This window comes from Pomacea canaliculata, linkage group LG2 (genome assembly GCF_003073045.1).
Source record: "Pomacea canaliculata isolate SZHN2017 linkage group LG2, ASM307304v1, whole genome shotgun sequence".
In the NCBI taxonomy this organism is placed as follows: Eukaryota; Metazoa; Mollusca; class Gastropoda; order Architaenioglossa; family Ampullariidae; genus Pomacea; species Pomacea canaliculata.
The window spans coordinates 26,466,423-26,486,308 of NC_037591.1; the positions used below are offsets into that span (position 1 = coordinate 26,466,423).

A 19,886-nucleotide genomic window follows, 5' to 3' on the forward strand; every position below is an offset into this window, starting at 1 on the left:
ATGTTATTTTCATGACACCTCAAAGAAAGCGAAGTGGGAATAGCTGAAGTACTAAACTAGGACAAAGACAACAGAGCATGATGATAATTATAATGATGATGATAATGAAGATTGAATATTTGAAGCATGATGAGAGAATTTAGCATGAACCAGTCCCACAAACTGAATCTAAAAACTAAGATTGCTATATAAAAACTTAATGTGAAAGTGAAGCTGGAAAAGGCACATGTTATTACAGTATGTTACCACAGGATGGATATTTGGCATGACAGCTCAGCTCCATTAAATAGTCAGGAAAGAGGGAATGGGACCTAGCTTAGGATCTTCTGTTTGCATCGATAAAGAGAAACTTAACACACGGTGCTTAAATTAAAAAATTCTTCTGAGCAAGATACCACACTGTGAAACGTGGAAGTTGGAAATGAGAATTGAAAAAAAAAGTTGGGTGGAAATGAGAAACTCTCCAGGCAGCAGCTGGCATCTGACAGAACCACAGGAATGTTGCTGGGTGGCTGCGTCTATCAAAACAATACTAAGGCCACATCGTATAGAATTAAGAGTGTTCTAGGTTTGTAACCCTGAAACCTTACACACCTAGCGAGGCTGAATGGATACTTCAGACAGGTTGTCAAAAACCCAATATACAGCACAGGAAATAAATGTCTCTGCACACAAACTGATTTCTGCAACCAATCTTACAAAATACTTGCTAGTCCATTACTCATGTCTTTCAGGGTGGACATACCAATGTACATGTGTGTACACACATACATATACACATACCCTCAATGTGATGCATCTTGTGCATGGTTTCTAACAGCATTTGCAGGGGATATAAATGTATAAAATAAAATAAAATAAAATTCAACCGTGTAATCTCCTAGTCTTTCTTTGCAACAATAATCACTCTTTTTGATAAATTATTTTATGGAATGACAGCACTATCAACAGACACCTGAGTGTGTTCGAAGAATGTGAACAGAAAAGGTGCAAGTGATACAGCATTAACAAGTCACCTGACGAAAAAATCTTCATGCAGTTGTCACAACTGACAAATGATAATTGAGGGATGATAATTAACCTACTAATGAAAGACATAAAGCCAGGTGCGAACAGCTTTCAATAAAAGAAAAAAAAGAGGAGAGAAGCAACCTATTCAACTCAGGCAGAAATGAGGACAGCAATTTAACAAAAAAATCAATGATGACCTCAGTAATTTGGGAAGGGACAAAATGTAAGCATGGTTAGCATGGAAGAAAAAAAACATTATGAACAAGTGATGAAAGAAAATGTGTTTGTTATCACTACTGATGGGCATTAGTCAAACTAGGCTAGGGCTGTGGTTAGCATTAGTTTAGGGTACTGATGGCAGTTGCAATCAGAGTATCAGTTAGCCTTTACAGTAAAAGATAATTACAGGAATCAGAAGACTGAGGCATAACATAGAAAATGACCTGCTTTAAGAAGCAATAATGACTGTAAATAAAAATCTTGTAAGGATGGAGTGAAAACAACTCAATAACCCTGGTTAGTATTTATATTAAAGTAAAAAAAAAAAGCCCTCAATGTCTTCTGTTAATAGTAATGACAGATGATATTGAGGGTTATCAAACTGTGACAAGAAAGCCTAATTTCAATGTGACATTAAAGCTACAAATTTTATTTTTAAATCAACGAAGTCACATGGCTACATTTCAGAAACCATGGGAACACAGTAAATATCTGCATACAGATATGTGATGACCTATATTTCTCCTGCCATTAAATCCCCCCATCACCCAGTGTGCCATGCACATAAGATCTATAAAGATCCCTGGGCAATACTTGAAGTACCTACCCCTGCCGATGTGTCTGGGGGTGGGGGTGGTGGGGGCACCCTCTGGGGAAGTGCAAGGCAGGTTCAACCCACGGGGGCCCCGCCCAGGAGCAAACTGGGAAGCTGTCTCCCCGCTGGGTGCATGGAAATATGCTGTAGATGAGTCTGGAGAGCGGGGTCCTGAAAGGATAATAATTATTACAATGGTATGCAAAACAGGGGACACGACTTTGCACGTAGACTTTCAAATAGTAGCTCCAAGGGCTGTACTGAAGTTCCTTGCTGATGCAGAAGAAATCTCTTCAAACCCACTTTCATGGTGGTAAGCTCTTCATACAGACTGAAATCTCTCTGAAGGTTTTTGTGTGTGTGTGTGTGTGGTGAATAGCTGCATGCAAGATTCTGTGGCTTGTTAAAGGTTTGTGCGAATAGCTAAAGTAGTAAACAGTCAATAAAACTACTGTCCATATCTTGTACTTGTGGGCTGTGTATGCTTCCATGTCAACAGTCATGCATTGTGTTCCCTGTCCATGTATATGTGAGCATGTGAAAGGAAGAGAGAAAAAGTGTGTGTCTATGTCTAAATGGTTGTGGTGGAGCAGGAGGGCCTGCACATTTGTAAACTCGTAGGGATGTAAAGACACTGGTAAAATCTTGAGATCAGGGGATCTTACTTTTCCTAAAAAATGTTACACACTGTCTTTTATTTCTTTCCCTCCAAGAGAGGCTCACACTGGCATCTCTAGCCGTGTCGCACTGAGACAGATGGAGTAAGACAATGGCCTTACTTAAGAAGCAGCCTGGAAGTCTTTTCTGGTGTTCATATGTTCACAGCATTACAAAAGAGCAACAGAGTTTTTGTGTCATTTTCTGCACAACTCTAAAGGGAGCAAGAAATAATCATGCTGTAAGTGAAGTCATGTGACATTTGCTCTAAATTCATAGCTGAACATCATGATAGCATTCAGTAGTTCTGCCCATTTAATAAAACTGTGCAGATAAACCTTTAGAAGTGAACTTCCTTGAGTGCTTACAGGCAAGAAAAGGAAAAAGTGTCAGGGTAAACGAGTGACAAACAGCAGCTAAAGATGGGGCTACTGGTCTACTTCTGTATTAGGAGGAGGCTGCACAATGTGCACGAAAGTACAGAAATGCATGACAAAGAGATGTCATACTATGGCGGAATGGTAAGAGATATAGTGTATATGACATAAAAATAATGTAATGTGGCACAGTCAATGTTTGTAGAGGGCTTTGTAGTGAAAAGCATGAAAAGAAGCTTTTTGCTAGTATTTCAGTATAAGAATGGACAGTACCAAGACAGACTTAATTCCTAGATGAACTAAATAGGAAAAATATTTATCATATCTTTATGTTGTCTGATATAAAAATTCCATCTGATTTGGTAGATAAACTAATATATCAAACCCAAGAGGTGTTAAATGACAAATAATAAGTGGCATCATCATGCTATAATGGTTTTACAAATTTGGCAGTGTGCTGTATGTGAAAAAACGCTTCTGAAGGTCTGACGGACAGCATGCATATGGAGATAACAGCCTGCAAGGTATGACCTGTGTGAGAGGTATTACAGTGTTTTGCATGATGCAGCAAACTTTACCAACAATAAAAGGTACTAAGGGTAATGATTCCAAAGCGATTCCCCCAAGGCAGTAAACAACCAATAATACAGAAAATGTGCTACAAATGAACATGGGTGAAAAATTCAAATGCAAAAGTTGCATGACTGTGAAGTAAAGTGGTGGTGGTTATATCATATCTTTTGCAAGGACAGCAAACAAGAATGTGATGGTGGCAGAGGGACAAAACTGCCACAATCTGATGCCAAATGAAATGAGCAGGTAGCATAAGCCAGTGCAGGAATGAGAAGAATGCAAGACTGTGACAGTCATGGATATAAAAAGGGAGAGACGTGAAGTTGTGATTACCAAAGCCATCATGCTGGACATATGGCAACAACAATAAGATGGCATACAGGATATTTATCAACAAAAATATGAATAGTGAAAAACCACTCTTTTACAGATACACCCTTTTGATTCATACATTGTGATGGTGCAAAATGAATTTGAGTTCAATTTTTTAAGTTAAGCTCTACCAAATTTATAATCTAGTGACAGTGAAAAGTACAAACAGGAGCAAGCAGACATGAATATGATAACATGCTGACTCACTTTATAATTCTGACTATAAAGAAATCGCTTTTTATACAAAGCATGCACTTGGAACAGTATAACTGTATGTAGACACTGACAATAACAGCTTGCAAAAGTAGGTGTGTTTGTGTGAAACTATTACTCCCCAGGAGCACACACAAGTACTTTAGATGTGTATTTATATATGAAACATCAGCAAGCAACAGAAATATGTTCAATGAAGTGAATGAGATATATTGGTAGCAAAGCATGTGCAAAGCTCTGAACACAGCTTACAACAGCAATAACAATAATGGTTAGATGTAATTTACAAGATAAGGGAGTAGGGATGGAAGGTTCCCACAAAACATGCAAAACACATATTTGCATCAACTAACATGGATGACAAAAGAAGGAAGTTCTGTGAAGCAGGTCTCAAGGCTATGGCCAAGAACGCAAAGTAGGCCAGAATCTGTTGAACATTCCACATACTGTATTTTATTTGTACAGGTGTGCCAGTCACCAGACATGACAGCACATGCATGCTGCACTATTTGCAGTACTAGTGAGGAGGAACTAAGCCACACAATGGGACTGACTGTTGGTGTTTTACAGCAACTGAGGCTGTATCACAGCAAGCTTGTCTAGCCCTGTAGAAAGATGCCATGCCCAGAAGGTGTTATGCGAGCAGATGCAAAATCTAAAACTCTCAGAATTATGTCCTCCTTGGCTTGAAACAAATGCTTTGCTAGGGGGTGGGATTAGCATCATGACACTGAATGGAAAAAAAGACAAATCATATTACTTTCCCTTAGTAGTCAAATTTTTATGTGCACTGTTTGGATTTAGAGAAAAAATGTGCTAGGGTAATCTCACCATATTTAGGGGTAGGATAAAGTTTGTCAAATGAATGGTGAACAAAAACCATTTTTATATACCTCCGACAGAGGAAAGAAGTCACAACACCTGCATGTCTGACACATGTCAAAAGTCTAAACAGCTACACCATAAACACCACTGTGGACAGATAGAGGAAACATGGAAAACACAGAGAGGTTAACACCATGGGATACATGCCATAGCCGATGCGGAAGTTGTCCTCGGCATTCTCTCCCACCATGCGATCCTCACCATCACCTGTGTCAACTGCAGACCCCGTCATGCGGCCTGTAACACAGGCAGTGATGTATGTCTGTGTGTGAGTGTGTGTGCACTCATGAGTATGCACATGTATGTATATATTTTTTAAGTGTGTATATTCTTGCATGTTCATGCACAGATATGAGCAACACGAAAAGCCCATGCCATCATGCATGAAAGTCAACAAAGAACTCCATGCCGTTAATCATTTAAGATTTTATGACTTTTCTTTATCTCCTGAACATACACTTGTACGTGCACACATGCATATAATGATGTGCATGTATGCTCACACACACGTGCACACACACTCTCTCCCACCCCCTCATCTTTTACTACAGAACACTAGCCTTTTCTAAAACTCTAAATAAATCATAGGCATTCATTATTATTCAGTATAAACACAAAATTTTACAGACACAAGCTATATCAAGAATGTCTCTTGGAGACATTCTAGCCTTCATTTCAATCTGAAACAAACACTTGTCTTTACAGCATACTTAGACACAGCCTCATAAGACACAGTATTGTTTAAAAACTTGCCTTATAATAACAAATCATGAAGTAACAGAAAAACAGACAACCCCAAAGTAATTGACTGACAACACGATGCTGTCAAAAAAGTAATACAAATATATCAACTGTAAGATGAGAGGAAGTCAGAACTCGATGAAATAAATCTTAGGAATGAGAACAATAAATACAAACCGGCCCTGAGCTTCTTGCACAAGCTTAGAAATAGACATGGAACCAAGCAAACAAGTCACTCAGGTTGATTCATACACTGTATAAACAAGGAAAAGGGCCAGAGAATCTGACACAGATGTTCAGTGAGAGAGAGAAAAAGATGAACAAAGACAAATAAAGAACCTTATTTTAAACTTAAGAGACAGTAAAGATCCAATTAGACTCAGAGACATAACTGTAAAAAGTTACATATACTCTGAGATGCAGAGGGTACTAAGGCTTAAATTTTCCACACACACATATGCATGTTGGCACACACGCAAACCAGATTGAGGAGGCCAGCAGAAGCCAGAAAAAAGAAAGAGGTGAAGGTTGGGGTTGGGTGTAGAGGGCAAATAAGGCAAGTAATTGCGAGTGATTTAAGAAAAAAAAAAAAAAACACTTTAACTCACTGGCTGCTGAATGAGGAATGTCGCCTGCATGTACCCGGGGTGGCTGAGCTGCATACTGGGTGTTGTATTGGGTACGGGGGTAGACAGGCCTCATACCTGCCATTCCCCCATCACCATAGCCCAGCATGTGACCATTAGGCAGGGCAGTCACAGTAGCAATGGCTGAGGAGACATCAGACAGTATTAACACAAGTCTTGACCCAAAAGCAATAATTATATAGAAGCAGATAGTCGATCAGCATCTTGCTCTGGCTGCTCTAAATACTCACACCCGCTTTTCATAGAATGCCTAAATAGTGCATAATGCCAGCTGTCTTTTGCATATTAATTAGATTCCTATAAACATCGTCTTTTCCTTTTCTTACATGTGGTTGCTGTATGCTGACATGGAAGTCTCAATGATCAAGTCACCAAACCTACTGCTTGCTTGCTTTATTATTTTTTTTTTGGATTAAAAACTTTTATTCAGGTATGTCAAAAAGTGAAGGGTCATTCACTTTAAAAAAACAGGGGGAAGGGGGATCTCTTGAATTCAGATTATTGTACAGCCTCAGGTTTTACATGCAGGATCGACGCACATTTAAAAAGTGGATAGTTACACATGAAAAAATAAATCAAATTCTTTTCAATCCATCTCTCAAAATAAAAATAAAACAGGCGTAAAAATAAAAGAGTAATGAGTATTCATCTCAATGAGAACAGGTAATGGAATTAGTAGCAAAAGTTTTCTTCAAAGACGACGTTACGTTGCATGATTTAGGAATTAATCACAGTAAGCCTCTTTATATATAGAATTTAAATACAAGAAAACTTAACACTGGATAGCAAAAGTGTTTTGTTCATAAGGAATGCCAATGATGAGGGTAACAACAGGAAAAAAAAGGGGGCGTTTTGTTTTATTTGGGGGGAAATTTTTCGACTAACACCAAACCTACTGCTAGTAAGGGTGACGAAGCCTGGAAATAGTATACATTACTCTGCATAGTTATGAGTTGAGTCACAAGACTTACGCTCCCTAGGAGGTGTTTGGGTGTCCACAGGCAGCGTTATGGGCTTTGGGCGGATGATGTTTCGTGGCTGCACAGGCTGATACCTCTCTTCACCACTTGAAGGATAACCACTTTCTCCTGTTACAAGAATATTTTCAAATGTATAAGGAGTTAGAACCAGCTCTCTTACTTAGAAAAATATGAAAACATATGCATGCGCCCACACTTGCTAAATAATGCCAGAAAAAGAAATGAAAAAATAAATTAAAAATAAGTTACCAGTTTTTGTCACATCTGACCCTTAATGAAATTTTTATCATAGTGTTAAGTTATCTTATCAGTGTTCTTCATTATTTGAAAATGTTTCTTCTGAATAAAAGTTCTGTTCAAATTTATCCTTCACTAAGTCTTTCTTTGCTCTCTCACCCAACAGAGCTTTAAGTAAATTTTCAACATCAAATGACAACAACAATCATTTATGATGCTGCTGAATGTACCCTTCTTATTCAGACTGACCAACAAAAGAGTTGCGCCGTCGCTCAACTTCTGCATTTCCAGGGAGTTCATCGAGGCGTTCTGTTGAGGTATGAGACACACGCGGGAGAGTACTTGTTGCCACTGAGACAGAGGACTCGCTGCGTCGCCCTTTGTCCATATTCTGCAGCTCCATGTGAGATGGCTGATGGATCCAGAGGTCAGGGGGCACATCCTTTCCTGAACCTTTTACAGCCTTTGCAGCTTTTACTGGAGACTTGTAACTGCACAGGGCAGGGGTAGGGGGTATTATTTATGTGACATAGTCCTAGTCATTCTGCTGTAGTGGTTTTTTCATATGTATCCATTAATGGAAATAACAATCAGCAAACCTTATCTGCACTCATTTGTCCTGGCTGAAATCCATAGTCAGTTCATGGATGAGATAACAAGAGGAATGCAGATGGCCATACTGCTTGCTCCCATTCTCAAGCATCTGTTTTTATGTATACTTTTTAATTATTGTACTGATCTCTTTATTTTCCTATTTTTAGTGGCAATATGAATTACATACAGAAATGTAATGTATGTGAATGAGACTAAGTTTCAGTGTTGACAAGTACAAATGGAGAACTAGAATTGGATATAGACATTTTATATTCTTTTGTGTGTTTGTTTTAATATTATTGTTGACAGATACATCAATTTCAAAAAGATTAATAAAGATACTTTTTATTGTATTTTGTACAGCTCAGTTTGTGTGGAGATGTATTTTGTTACAATTTTGGAGTATAGGTAGCCTGTGAAACAACTACACTGAAGATGATGCATGATTTCCATACTGTTACTAAAAGACTAGAAAATACTACTGAATAGCTATTAAGGTGTGGTGAAAATATAGACACCTACCTGCCTCTGGTCTGGGCATTATCACGGCGACGGCAAAGGAAAATTGTAATAAGGGCAATAGCAACGCAGAAGCCGATGCCAACAACACAGACAATGATGATAATGATGATGTTCACAGGTAGCCCTCCAGATTCCTCTCCTTGTGTCTGCTGACTCTCAGTCACTTTCAAACAAACACAAAGCTAATTTAGTAACAAAAATTACACGTGTTTGAGATAATATGCATAACCATGTACAAGGCAAGTGTGTTTGTATTAACACAAAACTGCAGGTTGGCAGGGAAGCAGGTAAAGACAGAATAATAAAATTAACTCATATAATGCTACTTTGCCCTATGGGCAAGCCAATGGAGTTTACTAAGAATGAAAAGTAATGTGTACACACTTTTTTTGCACTTTGTCTGGACAAAGCATTAAAAATTATATACATATTTCCATATTCTCAGACACACATGCACTCAAATTAGTATGCAAACATCTTATCTACATAATACCATATGTAGTGGGCCGGTAGTCCGGCATTGTTGTTAGTTTTGGCGGGATCTGCTAGGGCATGGTGAGAGATGGCAAATAGCGGTGATTGGCTATGGGAGATGCCAAATAGCGGTGACTGGCTAGGGTAAAACGGCGTATGGTTCCGACCGTATCAGAGCATCGCAAAAGTTTACCCCTTCCCAGAGGTATATAAGGGCAGAGCTGAGACGAGGAGATCAGATCAGAGTCGGCGGAGACAGCGCGCACAGCTACACGACAAAGAAGAGACAGCTCCGACCTCTAGCGCCTCGGGCGATTGACGCAGCCGTGACCATCGTACGAGAAATAAAGGGTCGCACACCTGCTGACTGTTCCTGGCTTTTTGGTTCGAGTGTTGAACTGTTGTTGTCACCATACAACCCCACCTTACCACTCGGTTACATCTTTGGCGCTGCGAGCAGGATCAGAGTCAGCAGGTGAAATATGGCTGCAGAGGGCGACAGTACAGCAGAGGCTGTACGAACGTGTCATTTAGTCCGTCTTCAGAAGTTTGCCGGAGGGCCAAGTGTCGACGAGTTTGAAAGAGAGGTGGAGATAGGTCTTGCCCTATGCCCGATGCCTGAGAATGCCGCGTGTGTTTATATTCTGAATGCGCTGGAGGGACCTGCTAGACGGCGAGTTCTGATGTTCCCTCATGACATGATAAACACGCCGGAAAAGATTTTGGATATTTTGAGAGAGGCATACGGCGAGCGGAGAGATGTTATAGACATTATCGCCAGTTTTTATAACCGCCGACAGCAGAGTGAGGAGGCGGTCATCGAATATGCTGCGACACTGCGAAATTTAAAGGCGAAAGCAAACCGCCTGATGAGCGACGCCATATCCAGTACACACCTGGCGACACGCTTTGTGAAAGGACTTAAACACAGCCAGGTCCGACGTGAAACATCCAGACAGCTCGCCGACCATGGGTCTTCTTTTGTCGATCTCCTTAAGACGGCCCGACGTGTAGAGACAGAGGAGATGTGTAATGACAGGGAGGATGAGATACATCGTCTGACTGCACGAGTAACACAGTTGGAGATGGAGGCGGCCTCCCGGCTTCATACGACACAACAAAGGGATTTCCCCTCCGAGGCTGATCGTCATCACAGACATAAATATTTGCGACGACAGCAGACAAGGCAGCCAGCGGTCAGACCATCCCCATGACAGCGATGGTGGAGGGGGCAGAAGGCGAGGTTTCTGCAGGTGGTTCAACGTGGCAAAGGGATGGGGATTCATCACACCTGATAATGGCGGTCAAGACGTCTTTGTCCACCATTCAGTGATTCACAAGGCAGGCTTCCGCAGCCTAGGCAAAGGTGAATTGGTGGAATTTGAACCCAGACTGTCATACAAAGGCGTTGAAGCCACGTTCGTCTGTGGTATCGGAGGAGTTAAATGCCGAGGCAGTGATCGCCGGCCGATTTCAAGAGAAAAGTTTCAAGACAAGCCGGTGCAACTACAACAGCGACAACCACAACGACGGCAGAGCCAAGCAGAACTGCAGCAGGACAGATTCCATGGGCGGAGCGGCAGGAGTACCTGTAATATCACCAGCCAGCCAGTTGTTGATGACAGTGTTGTGTACACAGTCAGGCCCCTTGTTGACGGCCCTGCACGTGCCCGCAGTAACAACATCAAAGCAGCGAAGCCGTCTCTGGAGTTAGAGGACAGTCAACTGCCGGAGACACAGAATTGTCAAGACTACGACAGTGACGAAGAAACTCTGTTTTGGTATACTACTGTCCCACCCCGTCAAGCCAGAACTACAGGGATACCAGAAGTGACAGTGCCTGTGGTGCCAGAAATGACAGTGCCTGTGGTTCCCGAAGTGACAGACAGTACCTGTGGTGCCAGAAGTGACAGTGCCTGTGGTGCCAGAAGTGACAGTACCTGTGGTGCCAGAAGTGACAGTGCCTGTGGTTCCCGAAGTGACAGTGCCTGTGGTGCCCGATATGACAGTAACTGTGATTCCAGAAGTGACAGTGCCTGTGGTTCCAGAAGTGACAGTGCCTGCAGAGCACAGCAAATTGCAGCGGCTTGCTGTGAGACAGGCATAAACTCAGATGCATAGAAAAGTGGTGTGTGACACTATTCACTGACACTGTGGATAACACGTACATATGTTGTAACCATTAGTTGTCTATGTTGCTATTGTTCATTTCATTTTGCCACGGCTGCGTCTACGAAATGTCATGACATACGAGACAGATGGACGGAATGCCTGCCCTTGTATACACCTCGTGCCCATGCAGCAGTTATTTTGGGAAAAGAATAATCAGTCGGTCAGATTCAGCTGTTAGGCGTAGTACAGATATTTTGTTTACAAGGCAAATCTTTACTCTACTAGGTAAATAATACCAGCGGCTGATATGACTAGGCGTTGCTGCGGCAGCAACAGATCTTCTTTAGAGGTTTAAATATTGAAGGCCCCCCCGAGGCCAGCATAATTAGGTGAGCTTGTATATCAGCCCTAGTTTGCTAGCTAAAGCTCATCAGCGAGGACGCTGTTGGAGAAAGAGTCGGCGGGGATGTAGTGGGCCGGTAGTCCGGCATTGTTGTTAGTTTTGGCGGGATCTGCTAGGGCATGGTGAGAGATGGCAAATAGCGGTGATTGGCTATGGGAGATGCCAAATAGCGGTGATTGGCTAGGGTAAAACGGCGTATGGTTCCGACCGTATCAGAGCATCGCAAAAGTTTACCCCTTCCCAGAGGTATATAAGGGCAGAGCTGAGACGAGGAGATCAGATCAGAGTCGGCGGAGACAGCGCGCACAGCTACACGACAAAGAAGAGACAGCTCCGACTGCTAGCGCCTCGGGCGATTGACGCAGCCGTGACCATCGTACGAGAAATAAAGGGTCGCACACCTGCTGACTGTTCCTGGCTTTTTGGTTCGAGTGTTGAACTGTTGTTGTCACCATACAACCCCACCTTACCACTCGGTTACACATATAAGATGATGAAAGAGATGTTAACCAGCAGCTAATACAAGCTTGCTCAATTCATCTGGAAAACTGTTATCCAGGCTGCATGCACTCATATGCACACCAATATTGCAGTTATAGAATGGATCACATGGGTGTGAAACTTTTTTTTTTTTTTTGCTGCTCATAGGGTGGTATCTAGAATGTCTCTTTGAAAACCCATAGTAAGTTTACAAGCCCAAAGAAGGGAAGCAGTTGAAAGCTACCATTATAATACTCTGAAAGTAAGCTCAACTTGTCATTGTCCTTCATGGGTCACAGATCCATTGGCCTTCATAAATTGTTTTATAGAGATAACTATACGATAAATGAAAGACACAAGGACTCGTAGGTCTACTAGCATCCTGTGAAGATACCTATTTGTGTATGAGAATGTGTAGGTGCGTGTGTGTGTTAAATGTATGTATGAGTATGAATGCCTGCCCATCATATTATACGTGTTTGTGAGCAAAAGAAAAATTTCTGTCTTGGGTTTCCTCGACAGACAATAAAGTTTGATTTGATTTTATTTAGATATAGACTTTTTAAAATATGTCTCAAGAAATATCAGGAATAATGCATTTACTATTTCTTGTGAGGCATGCAGGCATTAACACTAACCTGCTGGAGTACGATACTTGACTGTGTTTGACATTGGACCATAGCCTTTGCGATTGCGGGCCTGAACTTTAAAATAGTAGGTTGTGTCAGGTGTCAGTTCTGCAATGACTGTTGACAGGCGCTCTCCTACCACTCCTTCCACAACCCAGTCACGGTCATCTTGCTGGGCATCGGTGGTGTAGAAAATCAGATAACCTAGCAGAAAGGAAATATTTAAAAAATAACCAATAATTGTAAGCTATGCTAGAGAAAAGGAAAAGAAAAAAGGGAAGTCTAGGAATGATGATTATCAGACATGAGCTGAAAGTACAATTGAAGCTCATACTAACATACACTCACCCATCGTAGATGTGTACACCAGTCTGTGATAGAACACACATTGATAACATAGCTGCATGCATAGCAAAAGAAGAGGAGTTTTCATATGGAATATATCTAAATGGGAAAAAGTATTTCCATTTTACCTGTGATCTGGCCATTAGGACGCTGAGGTGGTTGCCAGTGGAGACTAACAGCTAAAGGATCGTTATCAAGGGTGACAGGAGTTAAGTCTCTTGGTTCAGATCCAGGTTCTGGAAAAGAGGTACAATTCTGAACATATGAACAAAATGTAAACTACTCGCAACTGTTACTAGCTTTCTTAGACATGAATAATTCTCAATGCTTCTTGTTCCTCATCACCCCCAGTCGAGCATAGGGAAGCAAATTCTCAATACACTGCTTGCAAATACTTGACAATTTTTACTGCTACAAAATTGTACCCATAGATCCTCTTTCACAAATTACGAACTCTTAACCTGAATTTTCATTTTAACTGAAGGAGAAGTACCACTGTAATTGTTGAATACAAATTACTTTGGCATAGATAACTCTCCTACGCAGTGCTGCTGATTAAGAACAATATATTGGTTTGCCACAAGAATGACTAGACTAGCTAGCCAAACTAAGAGCCCTAATACTGTAATATTACTGATCATGTTGCCAGTCTAATTTAGTAATCCCTTTAGCATTATGTTAGATAGAAAGAGCTTACCATCCTCCAGTGTTGTGTTAGTGACAGACATTGACCATGTGCTCTGTCTGCGTCCATTGATCACACGCACAGCAAATGTGTACTGTGTGTTGGCCCGCAGCCCTTCAATGTGTGCAACAAGATCTGTTGCATTTTGATACCTGTCATAAGCCACACTTGTTACTCACTTTGTCGAATCCAAAATATATAAAATGTATTCTTATCATCCTGCCAACCTCAATGTGCATCACCATATGCATGTCAAATATTTCAGTACACTGAATACAAATTTCCTTTTATTAAACTTACACAAAAACATTTATATGCAATATTGTTTCCAAAAAAGTCTATAAACATAGTAATCCTGCTGCACAGTAAAGTTGATTTATATGGCACTTTATACCACCACCAAAGGCTAGCTCAAAGCATAAAAATATAAAAACACAGAATAATAAAAACACATACACTGGCAAATGCAACATAACATGCAAATGCTGTCTATAGAATGACAAATGGGATGATGAAATATATGTAGCCCGTAGGTGCTCCCAGCTTAATCATGATGCACAAGCTACATGCAAAGCTGTTAAAGACATGAGTTTCTTGCAGCACCTCTCAACTGTAAATCAATGTTTGAAAGAGTCTTGTGCAACTTACTTGTTGCGTCCACGAGGCAAAGCAGAGTATCGCACAGTATAGTAGCGATTGTCTACAATCTTCTGGCTTTTGCCCAAAGAATCATCTGCCCATGTAAGGACTATGGTAGTAGATGTTAACACAATTGCCTTTAGTCCTATGGGAGGCATCATTGGAGTAGACGGCTCTTCCACTGTAACCATGACAACACTCTCTGTGACTCAATTTGGTATGTCTGATAGCAATATCCTTAAACACATCACAAATACAAACGATAATGGCAGACGTGAATGCTCAAATGCCTGATATAGATAACAGTCAAATTACAGGTGAACTCACCAATGTCTTCACTTGTAAGCACTGTGTCATAACGACTAGGTCCACTTCCTATATTATTAAGGGCCTTGATGGAGATCACATACTCTGATGCTGGTTCTGTTTAACAAAATATGGTTGAATAAAGAAACACTATAATTCAATAATGAATGCTTACATATCCCCTTTCTTGAACCTTTCGTCACATTATCAAAGTACGAGCCTTTAATTTCGAATGTGTACTTTAGACAGCATTACAAAGTGTAGTCATCAGATTTTACAAAGATTCATATTTACCGCCATACTCTTTTGAATTTTAGAAAGACTATAAAATGATAGAAAGTAAAAATAAAAAACAAAATGCTTACGTAAATTCTTTATGGTATAGTCATGTGTATCTGCATCCAGACGAACTTGGTAAACGTCTGCAATGCCTCTTCCATACCCTAAAATGTAACCTCGGACAAGGATGTTCGAGTCAGGGGCAGGTGGAGCCCACTGCACAATGATGGAGTTAGCCATGGGCTTTGCCTGCAGGCGGGCTGGACGTGGGGGCACTTGACTCTCTGCATAAAGACATGGGTTTTACTGGCAAAAACTACTGTGTGTATACACTGATACATACACAACTCTTAACCCAATCACATGCAGACTGTTCAGCTTCTACTCCAGCTCAGAATTAGGTTTTCAATAGTATCTGCAGTGACACTCTTAACATTAAATTGAATTGCTTTTACCAAGAAATATAATGTCTTTATGCTGACCATCTAGGTCGCTGCTGTATGTAGTGGCCTGCAGCCATGGGGTCATGGGACCTGACCCATTAACTGTCATCGCAGAGATTCTGACACGATAGATAGTCCCTTTCTCTAGGTCTGAAACAAAAAGTTGAACCACCTTTTACATTTATATTTCTATATCTACAAAACAAATGAGGTTTTCATTTGGTACCAGTACTGCTACAGGGTTTTTCACAATGCTACATTTTACCAACAAGCATTTACAAGGGTAGTTTTTACCATAGTGAGCACAAGAAAAATGATATGGAAAGTAAATAGGCAAGGAATGAGAAAACAGTAAAATGAACAGCTGTCTTGATTATAGTATCTTCAAATATTTTCTTGCTGATAATGGTGTGGGAAATCTGTGAGAAAATCATCAAAAATACTGATGACAGTTTTTATGCAGTTCAATGAGAAGTAGAACACAGCTAACATGAAAAAAGAGTAAAACAAAAAAAATGAGAAATAAAAATTTATTATAAAATCTCCAACTCAAAACAAGAAGAACTTTCTTTTAGATTTACAACACTAACCTGTAAGGACATAGGTATTTCGGTTGCCATCAGTAACAACTGTGTCCCCACCACGATCACCTTGTGCCCTAAAGCGGATTTTGTAGCCCACTATAATCCCATTCTGTGTCTCAGGTGGTGGAGGTTGCCAACGTACAACTATGCGCTAAATAATCGATGCAAAGGAGAAATGTCAAACAACTATTGATACCAACAAGATCACAATCATGCACTAAGTAATAAAATGACACATGACAGATGAAAAAGGTCAAAAGACCTTTAGCATGTCACACTATCCTCTAAATAATCAAATACCACACGAAGAAAAAAATATTGAATTGCTATTACTTCCAGAATGTGATAATGTGCTTAGGTTCTTTAAATCTATGGTAATAATGTTGGCAGTAGTAGTAAGAGATGTTAGCAGAAATGGTAAGCTCCTAAAGAAAGGAAGAAATCAGGATATAAGGAGAAAGAGAAATGCGGTAGATTTGTCATAAGAATTATAAACTTACTGTAGCACTTGTGACCTCTAGGGTGAAGTTTTCAGGTGTTGCTGTTGGTGTGGTGGAAAAAGTGCGAGCAACAACTTCTGCTGTGCTCATGCCAGGCCCAATTTGATTGTGTGCTACCACTCGCACACTATACTCTTGGAAAGCATTTAAACTGAAAACCATACATTTCTGAATTATAATAAAAGTACAAAAAAGCCACAAACACACACACACACACACATGAAAGCATGCAAACAAAGCTACTAATCAGTAAAAAGAACTCACTTGCTCAGAGTATGTTCTGTTGCCTGCACCTGGATCTCGGTCTCCCCTGTTGACCCCACCTGATAGTACACAAGGCTGTAATGGCTTATGTCTCCTTTGGGTTCTTGAGGTACTCCCCAGTGAACATAGATGGCAGATGACGACAATGGGGTGGCCACTAGGTTGACAGGTGGACTGGGTACATGCACTACCAAACAACAGTTTCATAAAAAAACATATAAAAACTGCTTCCTTATAATTAAAAAATCAAAGCTGTAAAAAACTAACCAAAACAGGCAGTCATATGACAGTGTTGAGCACCAATTTTAGAAGAGGCTTAATCACAATATGCTGGCAAACTGAGATGCAATGATAACAAGTTGTCGCTGACTTTTTGGAGCAAAGAAGTATATTTACTACAAATTCAGAAACAATTAACTGCCTATGCAATATTTTATGCACGCTTCTTCTTCCTATTCATTCCCTGTAGAGAATAGGGCTGCAACTACACCACTACATCAGATCCGGTTCTGGGAGTCCCTTTCCAGTTGGGACCATGTCATGCCAGCTGCCTCCACCTCACTGTGAACTGATCTCCTCCATGTCTGTCTGGGTCTCCCAAACCTGCATATCCCCTGTGGGTTCCAGCCCAGAGCTTGTCTCGTTAAATTGTCGGCTGGCTTTCCCAAGGTGTAACCAATCCAACCCCGCTTCCGCTTCTTGATGTCTTGGCTGCAAGTTTTTGGCTGGTTCTCTCCCACAGGTCTGTATTGGAGATCTTTTCAGGTCATCTGATGTTGAGGATGTGGTGCAGACATCTGTTGATGAATGAGTCTTGTTGGTGATGGTGTTTGTCACAAGCCATGTCTCAGACCCATATAGAAGGACTGACTTTAAATTTGCGTTGAAGATGCAGATCTTGGTGTGTAAAGATAATGCCTTGGAGTTCCAGAAAGGTCGTAGGGTGTGGAATGCAAGCCTGGCTTTATTTATTCGGCTTCTTACATCTTCATCTGCACCTCCTCTTTGCTGACTATGCTGCCAAGGTAGGTGAAACAGTCAGACTCTGTAATATATTCCCCATGTAGTTGGAGTGAGGCTTCTTGCTTGTCCCATAGCCTCAGTCTTCTTGGTGTTGATTGTCCGGCCAGTCATTGCTGCTTCTTCTGAGAGCCGAGTGAGCTTTCTCTGTGCATGCTAGTACTGTACTTTTCAAATGTCTAACATTAACACTTTCCGACACAGCATCATGCGGTGTTCGTACAGGCTTTCATGCCATTTACATAAACAGTTTACAGTCGCAATTATCATCAACTTTTGCACTTTTATCTCAGGTTTGAAAAACTTGTATACTAACATAAACATTTTCAGCATAAGACCGCTTTATCCATCTTTCAAACACTTGGATATTTGTACACACTTGCTTTGATGCACACTTCTGCCCACTGCCCACACCCATATACCCCATGAATACCTTCATGGTCTGTTGTGACAACAATTGTTGCTTCACGCTGACTTGGACCATGTTTGTTGTAAGCTCGTACTCGAACTTCATACGATGTATCTGGTTTCAGGTGCTGAATATTGAATTCGGTCTGTGTTGTGTTGCTCACTCGCTCCCTGATACAAGAAAAGATGAAGATGTTTATTTTACACGTTTGCACATATGCAAACAAACACACATCATTCCAATATAAATCTAAGTGTATTTCTTTCTCCAACCCATACATAGCTAAGACAAGTCAATCATTATATCTGTGATGAAAGTGAAGGAAAATACTCCCCATGCTGAACTAAAAACATCTCCATCTTTGGAAATCTCAACTTGGTAGAAGCATTTATTTCTTAATCACGAGTCTAGCACATGACATCTTTTGAGGTCATATGGCTTGAAACAATAAATTCTGGGAAATAAGGTTTAGTAAGATACAGCTTATGCTGTAACACATCACAAAGAAAGAAAAAAGACTTAAGTACTTTGGACACTCTTATCTTTTGAAAGTCATATAAGCAACACCTTTGATAATCAAAACAAATGTTGCATAAGTTGTGGCTTGTTTACCATCAAGGGTGTAGGTGATAGACAAGTAGCAGTATGAACCAAGTGACATGCACAGGGCTTCTGCTTACGCAAAAAATTGCGTACAGTACGCATTAAAAGTTCGGAGGACCCCTTCAATTTTCGTCAATGGGGTCCCCTTCAAATTTGGGCGAAGAACAGGGACCCCTTAAAAATCTGAAGAAGGGGTCCCTGGGACCCCAAAGAATTTAGCCTTAGCAGAAGCCCTGATGCAGATACCCTACCTCTCGCTGCCCTGGGCACTCCAATACACAGAGTAAGCAATGATGTCATCGGGTCCGCTGTTCTCAGGCCGCTGCCAGGAAACTGTGATGAACCTTCTGGACACTAGCACCGCTCTTAGGTTAGTCGGAGTCGCAGGCAGCTTTCGGACATCCGAGTAGAGGGCTCCGGCAGGCAGGGCTGCAGCATGGGGAGCGTGTGTGGTTGGCAATGGAGTTTCTGTTCAGTTGAGGGGTGGGTACAGGGATTGGTGTGCACAGAAGGTAGGGTCATGGGTTACGGATGATAGCACAGGAGAGGGGGTGAATGATGAGAAACAGCAAGATAAGAGCCAGTATGCACATGAGAAGTTAGTAGCACAGCAAGTACAGGCATTTAGGTACAGAAAATACAGGAGAAAAAACAACCAACAGGATAAACAGCATTGTGCATAGAATATCAGGAAAGTCACCAATGAAGCCATCCAAGATAAAAAAAAAATGATGAAGTCAGATGCATGCAAATATATAACACCACCACACCCACAGCAGAGAAACATAACATAAACAATACAAAGGCATAAAGCAAAATATACAAGTTATACCTCTCAGACATGCAGGTGCACACACACAAACACACAAATACACAGTGGAGCCAAGATGATATAAGGAGTATAGGCCAGGAGGTCAAAAGCAAATGAGGTGTTTCAGGTCATAGGGAAAGATTCAGAATGTATCAGTGTACAAAAGAAGTGCCGGAAGGAGCAAGGTGGATGAGGAGAAGGGAGATGTGGGGAAAAAGAGAAACAGAAGAAAAGAAATGCTTAATTGCCAACCAAACAAATTGAAGCCTAAAAAGCA

At 40.9% G+C, this 19,886-nt stretch overlaps 1 protein-coding gene across 1 annotated transcript in view; it reads right to left on the bottom strand.

Moving 5' to 3' along the window:
* LOC112555534 (neogenin-like) overlaps window positions 1-19,886 on the bottom strand; it is a 40,249-nt gene that overhangs the window by 7,296 nt on the left and 13,067 nt on the right. Inside the window, 18 exon segments of the mRNA XM_025223971.1 lie at window positions 1,838-1,996; window positions 5,050-5,139; window positions 6,252-6,413; window positions 7,262-7,378; window positions 7,757-7,998; window positions 8,624-8,786; window positions 12,731-12,925; window positions 13,195-13,302; window positions 13,764-13,903; window positions 14,400-14,571; window positions 14,718-14,813; window positions 15,062-15,259; window positions 15,458-15,568; window positions 16,009-16,153; window positions 16,503-16,653; window positions 16,767-16,953; window positions 18,220-18,365; window positions 19,050-19,266. Coding sequence (XP_025079756.1) covers window positions 1,838-1,996; window positions 5,050-5,139; window positions 6,252-6,413; window positions 7,262-7,378; window positions 7,757-7,998; window positions 8,624-8,786; window positions 12,731-12,925; window positions 13,195-13,302; window positions 13,764-13,903; window positions 14,400-14,571; window positions 14,718-14,813; window positions 15,062-15,259; window positions 15,458-15,568; window positions 16,009-16,153; window positions 16,503-16,653; window positions 16,767-16,953; window positions 18,220-18,365; window positions 19,050-19,266 — 2,799 coding nt within the window.